General features: G+C 43.0%; 1 protein-coding gene across 2 annotated transcripts in view; it reads right to left on the reverse strand.

The window, feature by feature from the left end:
- Nucleotides 1–19417, reverse strand: part of LOC105562063 (neural-cadherin-like) — a 179836-nt gene that overhangs the window by 12048 nt on the left and 148371 nt on the right. For both annotated transcript variants that reach the window (XM_012012569.1, XM_012012570.1), the window contains 7 exons: nt 6699–6842; nt 3192–3307; nt 2473–2637; nt 2213–2350; nt 1340–1526; nt 862–1095; nt 217–389 (listed from right to left, as the gene is read on the reverse strand). In XM_012012569.1, the coding sequence (XP_011867959.1) occupies nt 217–389; nt 862–1095; nt 1340–1526; nt 2213–2350; nt 2473–2637; nt 3192–3307; nt 6699–6842 (1157 nt within the window). The remainder of the gene's footprint in view (nt 1–216; nt 390–861; nt 1096–1339; nt 1527–2212; nt 2351–2472; nt 2638–3191; nt 3308–6698; nt 6843–19417) is intronic.

Consider the following 19417-nt stretch of genomic DNA (forward strand, 5'->3'; position numbering starts at 1 on the left):
AACTTTCTCATTAGACTTCTGACCCGAGTGTTTCAAGTATAAAAACGTTCTGCTATGCGGTCCGCAACTTATCCTGGTATTATTTTAGGCGTAGAAACTAATAAAAAGATTCAGCAGCGCAAAAACTACATTCGAATGTGTCGGTAAAACAGACGACTTAAGCGTCCTATTTCGAAAATCGATCGAAAATTCGATGCCGCGAGTGCGAGACGGTACCTTGTACTGGAATTTATTGGTCTCGTCTTCATCGTGGACGGTCACGGTGAGTATCGGCATCTCTGGCAGATCTGGCCCTTCCGTCTCGTCCACTTCTGTAAACCACTCGTCCTTCGTGAATTGCGGCGGCATGTCGTTTATGTCTTTGACCCGTATCGATGCCGTCCCGGTGCCTGCCAAGAAATGCATATAGAAATGCTTGCAACGACGCCTCCCTGTGGAATATCCTGGGCGGCTCTTAAAAGATGCAAAACTGCATTGCTCGCGGAAATATCTGTGGCCGTTTCACGCACACGGCGGCTCGGACTTTCGACTTTCGTACGTGAATACAGACGAACATCCAGAATCTAAGTGATAAAAAACGCATGGGGAGAACGGACGGTAATGTTTTTTAGTAAACGAGCGTAGAATATATGATAGAAAGATAATCGACGTCCTTTTACCCGCGCTGGAAGGAATATTTTACCGGATAACATTTCGCAGGAGAATAAAAATTGATCGATTCTGGACGGAAGCTGGGGCCGGTTAGTAAATCATTCGTTTTGTACACTGCGACAGCTACGACCGCGATGATTATTAATGGCCGCGATTGAAAAGGGAAATACGAAGCTCATTGGAATTGAAATAACACTGAAAGGATTTTACCCTTTAACCCCCCTCCATCCATCGCGACGACCTGTATAGAATAATCCGGGGTGCGTTCTCGGTCCAGGCAGCACACGGCGGTCTTGATCACGCCAGTTTCCGATTCAATTTCGAAAATGGGCGAGCCAGTCTCCTCCTCGATGACGTTCTTCTCAATGGAATAGATAAGTTTTGCGTTCGTGCCTTCGTGCGGGTCGTCGTAATCCACAGCCGTCATCGTCATCACCACCATTCCTGGCAAAAGATCCTCCGGGTCAATTCTCCCGCTGCGAAATTCCCGATTGGCGAGCGAACGAGCGACCGATCTCTATTTTTTTCCCCCCCATCTTTATCGCGAGCCGTAAGATATGCAAATTGCCGACGCGCGTAGATCTCCGCGTTATAGCAGCCACGGAACGGGAATATAATCAGCGCAACTCTGATAGCATGGGAACGTAACCGCGCCCGTGTATTGCCCCATCGGCCATCTCCCACAAACCTGCGGTGCCGTTCTCGGTGACGTTGCCGAAGTAGACACCCTGCGGGAATATCGGGGCGTTGTCATTGATGTCCTTGAGGTTAACTTGGACGTCGGCGTAACCCACGAGACCTTCTCCACCCTCGTCCTGAGCAAACACGGTGAACCGCCACTGCGGCCGGCCATTCGGCTGATCTCTGTCCAGCGGCTGCACCGGGAGAAAAAGGAGAGTCACGCGCGGATCCTTTGAGGGGGTCGGCCAAACGTATACTTCGACGTGGACGTCGTGTATTGACACGGTCCTTGCACGAAACTCAATATCGTACCGCGACACCGATATCTGAATTATTCCATTGCAATATCGCGCCGCCGCCACGTGCACAAATATGTGCATTCCGTAGCCGCAGAAGAATTAATTCCCGTGCCGGCCGGGTGCTGAATTACGCCAGGTGTTTAAATATCATTGCGGAATCATCGCCCTTCCTGAGTCGCCGTTTTGCAATCTAATGTCAAATCCTTGTCGAAGTAAAATCTCTGCCGGATTAATATTAGAGAGCAGAGTCACCTATTGTCACTCTACTCTGGGGAGAAAAAAGGCAGCAACCCATTTTCGGGCCCGCAATGAAAGAAACGCCACACCGTCGTGCTTTCTAATTTTTTAATATTAAATGTTTAAAGCGAATTTACGCTTTCTATGTCGCGACGCTCAGAAATAGTTGCATCTAGTGTTGGCTTGAAATTTTTGCAAACAATTATGTTAACGAGTATACACGAAATGATGCAGCTGTGACATAATGCAACGCTTTCACACGTGACAATCATCGCGCAATCGGTTTAGGTCTTAATCCTTTAACAGCAAAGTCCGGCAAAATGTCGATTAATCTAAAAACATACCTTTAGGACAAAAATCTCTCCACTCGTGCGGTTGATGTCGAACTTGCTGTTCGCCGGATTCTCGGAATCGATACCTTGCCCAGTCAGGAAGTAGACAATGTTTTGCGGCCTATCTTTATCCCCGTCGGTCGCGAGTACCTGCGATTCAAATATTACTTGCTAATTGGCCGCAAACTCGCCATACGAACGGGGCAAACGTTCCTCTGGAGTACATAATTTGCAAAAGTTCGATGTAACGATTACATAGGGAGAGCAATTACCCCGAGAACGCGTTTCGGCAAAGTCCTGTCGTCCTCCTCGGTAATTTGTGTTCTGTAATTTGGTCGCTCGAAGACGGGCGGGTTGTCGTTTACGTCCTTCACGTGAATTACAACTGTCGTGTAATTCTCCTTCAAGTTGTCCGACGCAGTAAGCCGAAGCTCGTACTGCAAGACACACGCGCGAATTTTGTCGTGAAATACCGCACGGTCCACAAGATATTCAGTATCTTAAACGCGGACTTTCACGCGCGCGAAGAAATGACAGGGCAATTAACGCCATTGACACGCTATATCAATTACCAATCGACGTAATTGTTATGACTCGATTGTCATATCAATTATCTATTGGTGTAATTAACTCGATTGTCACGGTATCAATTATCATATCATTATCAATTGCAATGTTATACTGATATGTTTCCACTGATAAAAATTTATTGTGAAACGCAAACAGCATGCGTGAAATAAATCTGACATTGCTATATTTATATTTACATATTTTCAACAAATTGCCCGTCGAATTAATTGTTTAATCTCGCACTCTTCAATTATTTTCAAGCGATGCGACAGAAATGAAAAGCAAAGAATTGACAGAATCATTTTTTTTAACGAACGAAACGTCCCGAATGATTTCCGAATAAACGAAAATGCTAAACAGCTACAAAGTGTAGAGAGGCGTTCGAGCGGCACGCTCGGATGACATTTATGGCGATACCTACCCTCTTTCTCGTCTCATAGTCCAATGCACCCGCGACGTAAATGGCGCCGGTCATGTTTTTCACGGCGAATGCGCCGCCTATGTTCCCGCTCGTGATCTCGTATCGAATACGCGAGGCTGCGACAGAAAGGAGCGCGCTTTTAATAAAAGCGAGGCGCGAGACTCTCCATCCAACGACGCTTTCGTTGTAATCGAATGAATTCTGAGATAAAAGTTCTCTCGCGCTTGGGGCGAGTTTTATCGAATAAGAAAAGTTCCGGGGGACGTTAGCGCGGGGAGGTGGCCGCCTTCGATCGATCACCGTTTCCAAGTCCACTCGATACTTTCGATCCAGTTCGCGATAATTTCCCGTTTCCCAAGATGCGGGACTCTTGTAAAAGTTGCCTGACAATAATGGTGTCCGGTAAATTCTATTTCAGATCGATCCGGGCGATAATCCGAATGCGCCAAAATTTAAGGGTATATCCCTTCTTACTAACACAATTCCCATACGGCGTCTTTAAGACACCTTTAAGTCGTCTTTTACACACACATATCTAAAGGCGCCTTAAAGATGTCCTTTAGCCATGCGTGCTGTATGGGTTCTTGCTTTTCCAGCCTTTTCAGACGTAGGGGAGACCGGGTTTGGAAGTCACGCTTCTTTTCTTAAAAGTGTTTCGGGCGATTTTTCCAATGCAATTTAAATAATCGCTTCATAAGACATATATCTGGCAAACCTCTTGCACAAAGGTCGTTGGGATAGCAATAACCAGTTAAGAGAAAATTGATGTTAAGCACAAAAGTAAATTTGCGACGCCTTACCCAGCTTAGGGATGGTTGATGCAACATACAGATGCAACTGATTTATGAAATAAGAAACGGTCGAGTATAAAACAAGGTTTATACTTCCTGTTAAATACAGTGAGTTATCTTCATGTAAGCCTGTTAATTTAACGTAGTAGGTAGTTTGACTGCTAAAATCAGTTAATTTACCGAAATTAAAAATCTACTTCTCTCGTACTAATTTTCTCAATTATTTTAATAAAACCACCTTGTTTATTATACATTTAACATATACCATTACTATTGCCTACTATTTTTTTCAATGCGTTAATATGCGCAACTAATTATTGAGTAATAATATTACGACTTCAAGTGATATCCAAATATATTCTGATACGCGGTCCAAGTTACGTAATGTTATTCATAATTTTTAAATAGAATAACGCAAATATCTAAACAGCACAGGCACGCGGGAGGAACGATACGTTTTATTTGTTAACGGACTGTGATCACAATCATACCGTTTCTTTAGTGTTATTCGCACAACGTCAGCACTGTATGTACGTTCAGTTTGAAAAGAATGCGGTATGCATTTAATTTAAACATCTTTTGCGTATTTTGTAAACGTAAATAACGCAAACGTAAACACTGCCCTCACATGCACCGCGGTTATTTGTTGGGCCGTAATTTAAACGTTTCCGAATTGCCGTGAAAACTCGCATATAATGACCTGTTTACGTGTATTACTGAAAAAGATTAAATATCGAAATAGAGTAAATGGGATGAGGCTTTATTTAATTTGCTTCCGGAACGTTCCGCGCGTAACTACGCGCTCCGCGTTTTACTACCGAATGCACTCGCTGCGAGGCGGGTGTTTCTATAGCGTAATTAACTTCGGTGCACCATAAGTAAGAGTAATGGAATGGTTTATAAATTTTTTTTTAATGACAATCATTTTACGTGCGAGACGTGAGATGAGAGTGGACAAGATTCTTTATTTAATTCACGTGTTCGGAATGTATTGTGCGTAACTCCGCGATCCGCGTTTCACTATCGAATTTAAACGCATCCCCCTGCGAGGCAAACGTCGCCATGGTACCTGCGTAATTATTAATTTCGACAGGAGTCAGAATGATGGGACGATTTTAATTTTTGGATCCTTCTGTGTATGGAATGTAATAGTTGAGAATAACGTTTTATTTAATTTACGCTCGGAACGTGTATTGTGCACTGAAAACAATGACCTTGCAGCAACAATTTTCGTACCGAATCGAAAAAATAACTGAGATATACAAATGAATAACCAATACCGCGGCTTACGTTTTGTATCAATTTGAATAACAGAAACAGAATTTCTATCTGCAAAGTTTTTCTGCGACGCCTATCCATTACAACGTTTGATTGTGATACATAAACAGTTATTCCTTGCAAAGATTGTTTTCTAGCTGTGGTACCGAAATTCACTTTTATCCAACGATGCATATTTAGTCGTGAAACCTAAACGTTGCAGAAGGTATCGCTAGAATGTTGCTGCTATAAATTTTGTAATTTTCTAACAGATATAAAGAAATAGCGATAGATTTTTGTTGCGACACCTAGAAATCTACTTGCGTTAGTCAGATACTTTCTTGAGCGTGCGTAGCTACGCGATCTGCGTTTCGCTATCGAATTTAAACGCATCCCCCTGCGAGGCAAACGTCGCCATGGTACATGTGTATATTAATTTCGACAGGAGTCAGAATGATGGGACGATTTTAATTTTTGGACATGGCGATCCTTTTGTGTATGGAATGTAATAGTTGAGAATAACGTTTTATTTAATTTACGCTCGGAACGTGTATTGTGCACTGAAAACAATGACCTTGCAGCAACAATTTTCGTACCGAATCGAAAAAATAACTGAGATATACAAATGAATAACCAATACCGCGAAATGGCTTACGTTTTGTATTGGATCAATTTGAATAACAGAAACAGAATTTCTATCTGGAAAGTTTTTCTGCGACGCCTATCCATTACAACGTTCGATACATAAACAGTTATTTGTTCTAGCTGTGGTATCGAAATTCATTTTTAACCACCGATGCATATTTAGTCGGGAAACCTAGACTTTGCAGGAGGTGTCGCTAGAATGTTGCTGCTAGAAATTTTGCTACAAATAATTTTCCAACAAATACAAAAAAAATAGCGATAAATTTTTGTCGCGACACCTAGAAATCCACTTGCGTTGGTAAGATACTTTCTTGAACGTGCGTAACTACGCGATCCACATTTCGCTGCCGAATTTAAAACGCAGTGATGCAAACATCACCGTGGTATATGCATAATTATTAATTTCGCCATACAATGAGCTAGAATAATGGAACGATTTGAATTTTCGGAAATGGCGATCCCTTTGTGCACGAGATGTAATAGTCGAGAATGACGTTCGCAATTGTATTCGCGAGAATGTCTATCTCATAATGTTAGACTTGTCATGCTGTGACAAATGAGACCGCGGTACGAAATTCCCTCGCCGTATCTCCCTAATTACCTCGCACGTTAGAATTAACACTGCGTATATTTGCGATCGGACGCGCAAATATTTCCAAGATACACATGCGGGCACGGCAAGTATCGCACCAACATAGTTAAAATATTGAAAAGATACACGGACCGCGAATATTCTCAGCATACTTTATATCACGCGGGAACGGAGTGATGACAATTAATGGGATAAGCATTGCCAAAGAGGCCAGTTACTTACACTCGTCGTGATCTTTGGCGGTGACGGTGAGCACCGTGTGCTGAATGTCCTCATTCTCGTCTACCTCAGCCTCGTAGAGGCCCTTGTCGAAGTATGGGGGATTATCGTTCTTGTCGGCTATCCCAATGCGAATGAATTTTGTTACTGTAACACATCAAAAGAATATAACATTAGACCAATTTTACATAGAATTGGAAAGCGAAGGAAAATGTTTGACACGTTAGACGCCGTCGGAAGTGTTGCGTTGCTAGTTTCAAAAATGGCTACAAACAAGTCAGACTTTTACAAATTACGTCGAGACAAAGTTTTGCTCAGCCGGGACAATTTTTGCCACTCACGGATAATAATAGAAATACGTTTTATTCTTTTACATCAGCGAACTATTAGACGCTACACAAGTTCTTTGAACATTCGCGGGAAAGTTTTGATAATTAATTGAAACTTAAAATCTCGCCTGAAAAGTGACGATTCCTACACGATCTAAAATTCATTGCGATGTATCGAGACATTCACAACTTTACAGAGAACAAAGCACTGTAAAATAATTTAAAGTAAAAAAGCATCTTCTTAATTTCCAAGTAGACAAGTGTTTCGAAAGGTAAATATTCCTTATTCGCCGAATGTTTCCGTTGAAGCTACAAATGCAGCTTAATCTTGCGCAAGATATAAAAACAACCGCACGCTTGATCAAACGTACATTGTCATTGAACCTGTCGCTAGTCGCACCGAGAAGAAGTTCTTACTTCGTATCAAGTCGTAAAGGAAAGGAATTTCCTAGGGCTTGGGGCACGGCCACCCCCAACTTTATTCCTCGCGTTATGCATTCTCGCGGCTTGGTCTTAATGCACTTTGCACTAAAGCACGGAACTTGGATGATAAAGAATCCCGGACCGTTAATCATTTTTTCGCCCCACTACGGAAATTTAAGATGGGCAATTACCGGTCGCCGCGAGCAAAAAGGTTAAGTAGTTTCAGATAACGGCACTTCATTCCAGAAGTAGACGTTTATTGATGGAACTAGGTTGCCCGCTAGAAGAAAAATGTATAATTGCGGGAGCTCTTTTTTTCCCCTGGATTGGTACATTAAGCCCTTAACCGCATTTTATGGGGGTAAGGAGAGCGGTAAACATCGATCAGTTCCGCATAAATTTTGCATAATCCGCGGCATAATGCACAAGGAATGTTTGTCATTTTATCGGCTCGCCGGTACGCCGCGGTCCATTATAAAGGGATTTAAACGTACGATTAATTACGCTGTGTGCCGCGTTATTAAAAGTTCAGACGACGCCCGTATAATGCGATTAACCGGCGGCGAATTTGTTTTAATTAATCGCCGAATTAAATCGACGAGAGCCCGCGCTTTATCCGGCGGATGTTCGAGTCCGCGCCTCATCGCTCACTCGTCCCAGCTGCGACAGCCGTTTAAAAAGCACGCAGCGCAAATCGAGCGTGTATTTATTTAGCGAAATCGTGCGCCGTTATGTAGCGGAACGCGCGTACATCGAGCGTATTAACGGGAGAGAGAGAGAGAGAGAGATCCATTAAAATGTATTCCCCGTGTCCGTTCCCGATGCCGACGATACGCCGCGCGGCCAATTTGTGCCCCGGAGAGTCGCCCCTGCCAAGGATTCTCCGCCCTGCTTCAACTACCCGTGCCCCGTTTCCTTTGCTCGGCAAACACTCGGTTGATTAAGTTAATCCGAGCGCGAGTCCCGTCCTTTCACGCCACTCCGCGGAGTGCGAGGTAGTTTAGAAACGGAGAACACGTGTGGACCCCAACGTTGCGAGTGCATGACTGTCGTTTAATTTAATTGAGAGTTAATTACATCCGGGAGGATCCCCCGCCATAATTATACTCTTAATCTTGAAATTAAGCTTCGAGTTATCCCGCACAAGGGGCTACTTTACAAATCGCGATCATGAAAAACCGTGCTCTTCAAATTATATTAAGTGAAGGCTCTGTGTAAGAGCAATAATATTAATTATGGCGATAGGAGCCTTTGACGAGTCTTTTACGATACTTGAATGTGTTTGCATGTGGATGGAAAAGAACGAGGGCACACCTTTTGAATATTAAACACATGTAACAACCAACGCTGCGGTTTTACTTTTAATTATTGTGATGTCATTGTCAAAGGTGTGTACTTGTTCTTTTCCATCCTAGCGCAAACGCGTTCAAATATCCTAAAAAATTCGTCAAAGGCTCCTATCGCCCTCACCACAATTATTATCGCCATGCTTTTCGTATCGTTCGAGCTGCGAGTGTAAATGCATTCGCCGTCAGCGAGAATTAATATCGCCCGGCGATTTTTCTCGCGGCGAATGGAACATTTTTATTGTCCACAATTTATTGTCCGTTTAAACGACAGATTTGTCTAAGCTATTTGTATTGTTATTTAATTTGTTGCGAGGCTATTTATTATTCAACATCAATACGAATGCACTTAGGAAATACATTAATTGAGGATTATAGCGCAAACGCATGATCGAGTTTCTTGTTTACCGAATCAATATTTCAGCTCGCCGGGTCCGCGGTTTCGAACGCGGGCCAGTCAAGAAATATTGCTGCAAATTATACGAATGCGATTTAGACATTATCACGCGCAACGTAATTCTAGAGCTTACGTAGATCTAAGTGAACTCCGCGTAACGGAGGTGGCTGCGCGCCGTGCCATCAATATGCGCAATTAAACTGCACGAGGCAATCCGGCGGGAGAAAATCTGTTATTACACGGGATTGCCATTAAGACTCGAGACGAGCCGTTATTAAACCGTCGCCGTTAAAGAAGAAACTTATCGCCGGCAGTCGCTAGGAGACCCTGGGAAACACACTACGGCTCATTTTCGCGAAGATCGCGGCGATAACGGCCGGCAAACATGATTGATTCGTAAGCTCGCAGCTTCCGACGTAACTGGGATGAAGTTACGTACCGGACGCGCGTGTACACAGAGCACGCGAGCGCACGAGGAGGATCGTGATAGGCGAAATTTACGTAATGATAATTCATCATTGCGCTTATCGTAAATGTTACCCGCCCCGGTTGTACATCATTGTTAGCGGGGGAACGTCAGCTTTCCTTTTAATAGATTGCATCAACTTTACACGTTGCACGATGCGTTTGCGTTTAGCACTAAACGCGAATCGTGCGCCGCGGTAATGCGATACTAGATTACCATAATCGAGATGGATCGCGCATTTTTCGCGGGCGAGAGCGAGTTTTATATAGTCGCGGGAATTTATCATCCTCGGGAAGCGACGATGATGCACACTCTGGAATTAAACACATGTAACTGTCGCCGCGCTCTTGGAAAGTTTCTGGTTCCACTCGAGCTGCCGCGTCTTTCGTTCTCGTCTTGTTTAACGACCAAGTTTTTAACCGGCGCGCGCCAAATGGCAAGTTCGATGTGTTTCTCTTTAAAGAAACGCTATTCTCTTGCCAAGTAAAAGATCATTGTGGCGCGTAAGTTAGCTATATTCTGGGCATTTACAATTAATTAATATTACACCCTCGGAAAGGATTTCTGTTACCGAGGCAAAATATATTCCTGGCGCATTTCTATTTCTCACAACCTCGTTTAGTATAAAAATCGGACACCATCAAAATTAAATCAATAATTCTTATTCTCCTCTGTCGAATTAAAAAGATTGACTTACTATATTGTGACAAGAGTAAGTTTATATATTCTTGCGTTTAGAATAAATTTTCCCTCCATCTTAGTATTATTTTATTCTAGATTTTAGAATTTTTCATTTAAGATTAAAATATTCCTTTCTATAAATAAAGAAATCTTTATTTTTCTCTACAATAAATGTCGATCGTATTTTATGATCTATGGAAGTGTAACAGCATTGGATCCTTAAATTTTTTCTGTGGGTGTAACCTAGATTGCGCACACGGTGGCAATGTTTGATCGTAAATAAAAAAACAATCTTGGATTGAAACACTTTTGATAATGGAAATTATTCGTACCACGATAAAAATGCGCAATGTCACTACAAACGCGCCCGCAAATTGGCAAATTAATCAGCAGCAAGCAGCTTAATGCTGATAAACATCCGAATTAATTATTCAATTATTTACGTATATTAATGAAACTTGATGCAATACTAAACAAACGTAAATGTCGCTTCGAGCCAATAACATACAACGGCTGTTAAGTAATTTTTGTTTCTAATTCTACGATTTATTATTTTACTAAATAGCCCTCGTAACAATGTTCTAGTTCGTTGTACAAATTGATTAGGATTTTATTATTAGAGAGCAAGCTCGCCCGTTCGAAGCTGTATTTACGACACTTGTAATGACGTAAAGTTCCCCCGGCTAATGTCGCAAAAGATTTGCCGCGCTGAAACGACAAAATCCTGCGTGCTAACGAGAGGATTAAGCGCCGCCGTCGCAAAAACTCGTCGCGAACGATCGAAGAGACGATCGGCGATTTCCTCTCGGAGCTCGGTGCATCCTCTGCGGTGCATCAAGACCCTCTCTCGTCGTTGGGGGGTAGCTACACCCAATGACGGTACACGACGGTCCCACGAAACGCGTTACTGGGCCACGGGGTAAGAAATCGATGAAGCCCCCACCCCTCGCCCTCCGCAACCCTGTCCCACCGCTTCTGCACTGAGTGCGGCGTCGTCCCAACGGCGCCGAGAGAACACTCGCTTCTTAGCCGCACCCCGGCAACACTCGATTGGTTCCTAAAATACGAGCACCCTCGAGGCTTTTCGCCACTCTCGATCCCACAGACGAGAGCGGCTCGTTAACGCCAAGACGGTCCTCGAGGGTCACCTGCCAGCTTGGAATTATACGCTGGTAAATTAAGGGTCGACCTTGCGCCGGTGTCAGCGTTACAGCTCAGGGAGGGCTTCACTTTGATTAATCTCGTAATTTCATTAAAGATCGCCATAATAATCGCGCCAGATAGTCGAACAGTCCAAAGTGTTCGGCGACGATGAGACCGGGGTGTGTCGCCACGCTCTCTCTCTTGCTCTCTTTTAATTTCACCTTTATTACACAGAGAAAACGATTTCTTTCGATTTAATAAACTTTGTTGCGCTCAAATAAATTTGATATTTGGAACCGTCCAAACAAATCATTTGTTTCAATTTGAAATATAATAATATATATCTTCGTCTGAAATAAAATATTTGTTTGAAACAAAAGGTACATTCTCTGTGATTTCAACGATATTATTGTTTTATTCGAGCAACACTATCGTTTGATAGAAAATATTTGGAAAAAAAAATGTACTAACATACATATTTTTCCCTCTACGTTATAATTTTTTTCTTCTTTAGAAGAAGAAAGATCAACACTGAATTAGTACACTAGGTTCCGAAATAAAGAGTAGACATTAAATGATTAGACTGCGTCGCTTATGTCTGGCCGCCGTGATTTTACTTACGAGTTCGGCGGCCACCTAGTGGCAGCACCGAACTTTACAGGCGCCTGGCCAAATAATATAATTGTGTAATTGAAAGATATTACTTGAAATAATGGTATTTCTTTTCTATCAAATAATAGAGATTGTTTGAGTGAAACAACTAGATTTTTCTTCACACAAATAATGTTTCGTATAAACACATGTTGTTTCAGTGAAACAAGTCTCGATCAAATAAATAGGAATACTGAATCCAAGGAAACCTTTTTCTCTGCGTACATATCAAATTTTCACAGCTGCATTCGAGATTTTGTAACAATTAATCGAAATTCATTTGCGAAATATTCAAGTATCGCGTTTATTATCTCGATCGATCGTAGCAATGTGCTAGTTGCCACAAAGTCGGAAGTAACGACATAAAATTGTTAGAAATTATTATCACCAACGTAAGTACATAAAATCATCAATAAAAAAACTTTTGAAAGCCGTTTCTCATTTCTCTTTTAATGCCGCACTTGATGCAAATGAAGGATTTGATTTAATATCACGTGCGTGCGATGAAGATACGCGAAACAAGTGTGTTACCACAGTGCGAACGTTGCGTCTTTCGACTTTTCCCGTTCAGCGAAAATCAATATCAAATTCCTCAAGGGATCTATTCGTCCACGCGGTTCTGAGATATCCTGTGTAAACTTAATATTCCGCGCTTTCGAGGAGATTCACGGCGCATTTTTATGCCGCCGCCTACTGATTGCTTTATGATCCGTAATGCACATTGTCGTTCAGCGTAATAAAGCGAACACGTCGACGTTTTTATGTCAAGGGGGATGGTTTATCGTCGTTGGATTTCATTTATTGTGTTTTATCATGTGACGCGACATAAACTGAACTAATTAAAAAATATCAGTGAATTATATCACCCCCGGTCCCTTTTTTTAGCAATAAAAATATTTTTTGTCGCCGCTGCCTCTGGCATTAATGAAAAGTTTGAATATCGAATCTATGGGCGGGTATTATTTTTGAAAAATGAGCAGTAAAATAATAAAGCTGTACGCATTGTAAAATAAAATGTAATATAAAATAGGAGATAGCATATATTCTTTTTTTTTGCAGTTGATATGTATCCATTTATTAGCTATAATAACTATGAGAGAAATTATGTGATAAGGAGCGGCGTCAAGCTCGTAACACCCAAGTTTACAAAAGTGATTTAACTTGGCGCGTTAATCCTCGCGAAGACCCACTTTTATAGCCTTCTGATGCCGCACTCTAATTATGTTTAATTTAATTACCCTCGGGCGATTATCAGAACTCTGAGGGACGGTTGCAACGTCGATTAGCGTTAATCCTCATTAATTCGGTTTTCTCCCTTCGATAATAGAACAGCTCGCCGAAGCTTGCTGCACTTGGTGTTTCTCCTTTCTTCTTTTCACCCGACGCTCAAGAGGCAATTCTTGTTTGAAGCCTTCGAAGCCTTCGCGCCGGTCGCTCGACGGGCCACGAAACGCTGACGGAGGGATAAGATTGGAGACTGGCCAATTAATCGATTAACGCGAACTACGGTGTGTACAGCGCCGAGAGATACCGCCGCGGAATTTCGCCGCAAATTTATGGCGGTAACACGGGCGATGTAAATTAATTATCCGGATGATCAACTCTCGCGTCGCGCCAAGTTTATACCGCCGTGGCCCGCGAGGCCGGTGGAAAAAAAATCGGCCCGTAACTTCGTTCCATTCGTTAGCGTAATTGGAATATGTCACTGTTTTACGTCGCCGATGTGACCGCATTATGGCGTAATCTGCGTAATAGCGGGCGTTGCACGCGGCTTTTCGCCCAGTGGGCGCACAGTGATATTTATTGAAGTATAATAAAGATAAAGAGAACAGGTGAGAGCTAATCTCTAGGAATGAGGGTAATCAATGAAGCTGCTATCCAATTACGGAACAGCTGTTATTGCAGTCCACGTGGCTATTTCCGCAAAGTTTAATAGACGAAGTTGCGGACTCGGTTATTGGCGTGTAACGCATTTCGTTGCTAATTCTCAGAATTCCAAGTTTCCGTAATAAGCACAATCTCTCCGAAAGACCATCGCGACCGCACCTTTGTAACTCAGACGAGCAAGCGTGGCGTTTCATTGGCACTCGTGTAATTCTACAATTACGAATTTCCCAATATTCGCGCTGATCCGCGTCATTACATTGATTTGCCGGAAACGTCATCGTTGTCGCGGCATTGTTGCCGAGGGTACGAATAATGTCGGCAATAAGACTCCATCTTCCTCAGCATTAGCGATATCGACATAATTAAGAGCGTCGTTACTAACTTTCGCAATCCCAGAAACCTGGCGGCAATCCTAGCTATCCTCGTGCGCGGTGAGCTTATTAATATCTCGATCCCTACCTTCTCATATAAAAGCCGACAGGCGATTAATTAGTCCTCCGATGTTACGTGCGAAACACACGATAGTTATTAATCCTCCTCGACTGCTCGGGCGAGGAGCAGCTCCACGGTACGTGGGAGCGGACGATCGATCCTGACAAAATATCGAAGGAGAACGTACGACTTCATGAAGTCGGATGAAGGGCGTTTGTAACGAGACAGAGATTGATTCACCGAGATTCACCGCAACGTCATCCGACATCTCTCTTTCGTCATGCCTTCGTGAAAAATCGACCTATCGGAATGAGGTAATCCGCCGTATTTCAGCGATCTCGATCTCGCGTCCTTCCTTGCGCGAGGATTTCGTGGATTGAAAGCCCGACACATGAGAATTTTGTGTCTCGCGACGAGCCGATCAACGAGTTCTCACTCGGACCGCCGTCGCCACGAATGGCACGTAAAACCGCGGCCCACATATTTCTCGCGCGACTTTCTTTTCCCTGGAGAACTCTATATATTTTATTAATGTTTTTACGACACTGTTGCACGGATCTTTCATCTTGTGGTCCAAGATTAAGAAAGATTTCTTATGCGAATGATAGTGTGAACGGCAAATCTTCTCTAATTAAATGTGTTCAAATAATGTTATCAACGTAGCGATTCTGGCTTTGACGAGAGGCTTTAAGCTTGTACCAAATTATCAGCGACAATGAGGAAATTTGTGCGAGAGCCTTGAATGATTTATTTACCTTGATCAAAATTTTATTCCATTGGAATCAAATTTCTTCACATCTAGCAAATGTTTAGGTGGAAGTAACTAAAGATTTGGCAGATTCGGAGGAACATGATTTCAACGTATCTCACTCTTGTTTAACTTAAATAAATCTTTTTTCTGAGGCGCGGGAGGGACTGAAGACTTTAAAATTAAAGGATACCTTCTCTCTCGGTTAATCATACCAGTTTTCTATCGTACATCTCTAATGAAATTGCGTGAAAAAGTTTCTTTGAATCAAACAAGTTTTCATTGAATTTTCATATTGCTAGACTTTTATCTAATTTTAACGAAATTATTTCTTAACCAAAATTTAATTTTATTGGAATTAAATTTCTTCAAATCTAGCAAATGTTTAGGTGGAAGTAACTAAAAATTTAGCAGATTCGGAGGAACATGATTTCAACGTCTCATTCTTGTTTAGCTTAAATGAATCTTTTTTTTTGGGAAGGGGAGGACTGAAGAATTTAAAATTAAAGGATGCCTTCTCTCTCGATTAATCGTATCAGTTTTCTATCGCGCGTCTCTCTGAAATCGCGTGAAAAAGAACGCTGCGCCCTCGGAAAGGAATCCCGTTCCCTCACGCGGCTAAACGAGCGCGGCGAAAAAAGCGCGTCCGACTTAATTACATCTCGGCATCGCGCCGCCGGGCGAATCACGGGCGAGATAAATACGCCTGGCAGATATATCGCCGTGAAAAAATGGTGTCGCGCGTTATACGGCGCGCCAGCGAAAGGTGGCTCCGGAGAGCTTTATCGCGCTCCCCGCGTGTTGTACACGCACGCGTGGAAATCGTCTGGGATGCGGTCGGGTATCGGGAGCACCGCTTCGCGGCGGGATTCCGCGGGGGAGGAAGCGAGAGACAAGGAGAAAGGACGGGAAGCGGAATCGGATTCCCGTGGAGAGAAAAAGAGAGAGAGAGAGAGAGAGAGAGAGAGAGAGAGAGAGAGAGAGAGAGAGAGAGAGCCGACACAGCGTCGCCCATAATTCGCCCGGCCGTGCTTCCTCCGTCGGCGCGACTTGAACAAAACGCTCGGATCTGTTCCGTATTTCACCTGTCAGTCTCCGCGAGCTGTATCGCCGCGCCATTACTCGTCGCCGTTTTGCTCCTTAGGACATAAATCCCGAGAACGATGTGCGTATACACAGGCGGCCCCGACAGCGCCGATATCTCCTTTGCGGCCGTAAATTTTTCTCAGGATTAATCCCTTCTCCCGCGGGCGGTATATCGTATCCGGGATGTGTCCCCGGGTCCCCCGATCGTAATTCGGATGAGCTCGTTCGCCAATTGAGAGTCGATCTGTCGCGACCGAAGGCGTTACGGCGCGCGCCATTTGTCGCGGGTACACGCGCGACGAATCGAAATTAAAAGTTTGATCGAGAGCGCAGTGCCAGTTTCGAATTGATCGTCTCGAAGGAAACATTTCGTTCAACATCGGGCTTCTATAGGTTGCAAAATATCTCGCGCGCGTATTCGTCGCGCAAGAGCGCGACAAGGTAAGAGAGAAAGAATATCTCTCGCATTGAAAGAGTCGAACGATTACGCGCCGCAAAGTTATGGCGCGTCTGACGGCGCGCGTATAGCGGACTTGGAGAATTGACAAGGGCGTCACGGTTTGGGCGAACTTTTAAATGCGACTTTCAAACGCAGCCGACGCGGAATTTTAAACGGACGGAACGGGGACCGTCTCGATCGCGGAGGACGACGGGAAGGAGATTTACCGCCTCGGACCGCGCCGGACTCCGAAATTCCTCGCTCGTTCCTTGCTCGCGATATGGCGCGCTCCTCCGTCGAAAATATTCGATATTTTTCTCCCCGTGTGCGGGGAAACGCGCGGCGCGAAAATTTACCGTCGACTTTCGTGACTCTCGGGGGGTGTTAGCGAGAACCATATATCTCGGGGGCGACGTCAAACGCTGGCCGGGGCGATATATTTTGCTTATCGGGAAATGTTAAAGCCGCGCGAGCCCGGCGAGGATTATTTCAACGACCAAGTCAATCGACGTCGAAATCCCCCGCGAGTGTCGCGGTCGACAATCGTCCGCGAGCGCCCGCGGATTATTTTTCTCCTTCGTTGCTGCGCGCTTCCCCGCGCTAGGCCTCTTTTCCCCGCCAACTGCGATTACAATCGGCGCTGCCGATGTAATATAGAGACAGACGGAGCTGGTAGAAGTTAGCAAATTTGCTTAATCTTCGTTGCAAGTAGTTACCGTTAGCGAGGTAAGACGTGAAGTAGTTACCGCGCGGCGGAGTCAGACGAACTTCAATAAAGTGTCTTGTTCCGCGTGTGCAAAGTGTGGTCGGAAATCAATTTTCATACGTTCAAGTAATTTCGCGCTAATTGCGATATTAATGAAAGCGCGATATTGTAATTGTTACTTCATTTGAATCTCGACCCTACACGGAGAAAATTTTCTCCCAAAATTTACCCTGACGGTCGTGTGATCGTGGGACAACGTGGCGTTTTCAAGAACATTGCGAGAGCTTCTTGAAATTTTACCTAGACTTTGATTCATTTTCAAAGAGATAATTTCTTTACCTTAACCAAAACTTTTGCTTGATTGTGAGACTGCAATTTCCTAGAGAGTTCACGTCCATTTCTTCAAATCTAGCAAATGTTTTACAAGCACGTAGAAACTTAGTAGATTCGAAGAAACGTGACTTCAACGTATTTCATTTGTTTAACCTAAATAAATCTTTTTCTGCAATTCCCAAGAGAATTCGTATCCATTTGTCGAAATCTAGCAAGTGTTTTAGTACATAAAAATTTAGTGGATTCGAAGAAACGTGACCTCAACGTATCTCATTTGTTAAACCTAGATAAATCTTTTTCTGGACGTCTTGTCGCGGTTTGTAGAACGGAAGGTCGATAAGCGCCATTATGCACTAGAGAGCTTCGAGCCGAGCTGGGCGAATACGGAGGATTGTTTTCGCGTTATGACAGGAATCGCGAGGAGGAATGACTTCGGAGATTGCTTTATATGTTTGTCTTTTCGAGATATAGAGTGGCTTTGAAAGTAAACGAACGAGGATACATCTATAAATTGAATGAAACCGTTCGGATCCTTTCTTGGGGCCACTGTATACTTCTATTTATTGTATACTTTGCCGGAGAACAATATAAATTTCCGTTGTTACACGGTAGGATATTGGGTATACACTTTACCATCGTTCAACTTCGTTCGGATAAAGTGTTCTCCTCTGAAATCAAGTGAAACATCCAGCCATATCAACGACGCTGAAATTGAGAGAGAGAATAAATGTATAAAGGAAGCACGTGACGCGCCCGCGAAAATTTAATTTTCTCCAGAAATTATTCTGTATTTTATTACGTTGTACGTGATGTTTCGAGACATCGCGAGCCTCCCCTCGATTACAGATTCCCTCGATTACACTCGAGAAAATCTTGCAGCTGCAGCAACAATTTTCTAGCTACGTAAAAACAACTGAGATACGTAAATGAATAGCCAATGCTGCGAAATCGCGTGTGTTTTGTGTTTATTCAATTTAAATAATAGAAACAGAATTTCTATCTCAACTGTTCGCGAATGTTGGGAAGACTGTCTTTCTGTGGCGCACATTTATTATAACGTTTGATTGTGGTATATGCAACAGTTATGTTCCCTCATCCTGAAAATCATGTAATCGTCGTACGCCATGGCATTTCGGAGAATTTTGTGAAAGTTCTTTGAAATGTAACCATACATTTTACTAGTAAAACGTGTACTAACCTTAGTAGCACAATATATTGGCGCAATATTGGGAAATAATGTCAATCTAGTCTTGCCAATATTGGCCCGATATTGTAAGATGAACGCCTTTTCTTATTTAGCCAAGACGTCTATTTAGCAATACTGATCTAATATTGACGCAATATTAGACCAATATTGTTATTACATTGTTAAATGTTGGACTTCCAACGTAAATGTAATATTATATAATTATTATCGTGCAATATATACAATTATTCCATGGCCAATATTGGCTTTGCGTTGAAAAATATCGGCCAATGCATTTCTAATATAACCAATATTGTAAGATGGACGCCTTTCTTTATTTAGCCAAGACGTCTACTTAGCAATATTGGTCTAATGTTGATGCAATATTAGACCAATATTGTTATTACATTGTTAAATGTTAGCCACTGCGCTTCCAATGTAAATCTAATATTATATAATTATTATCGTA

This window comes from Vollenhovia emeryi, unplaced genomic scaffold (genome assembly GCF_000949405.1).
Source record: "Vollenhovia emeryi isolate VEMERY1.0 unplaced genomic scaffold, V.emery_V1.0 DF939196.1, whole genome shotgun sequence".
NCBI classification, from domain to species: domain Eukaryota; kingdom Metazoa; phylum Arthropoda; class Insecta; order Hymenoptera; family Formicidae; genus Vollenhovia; species Vollenhovia emeryi.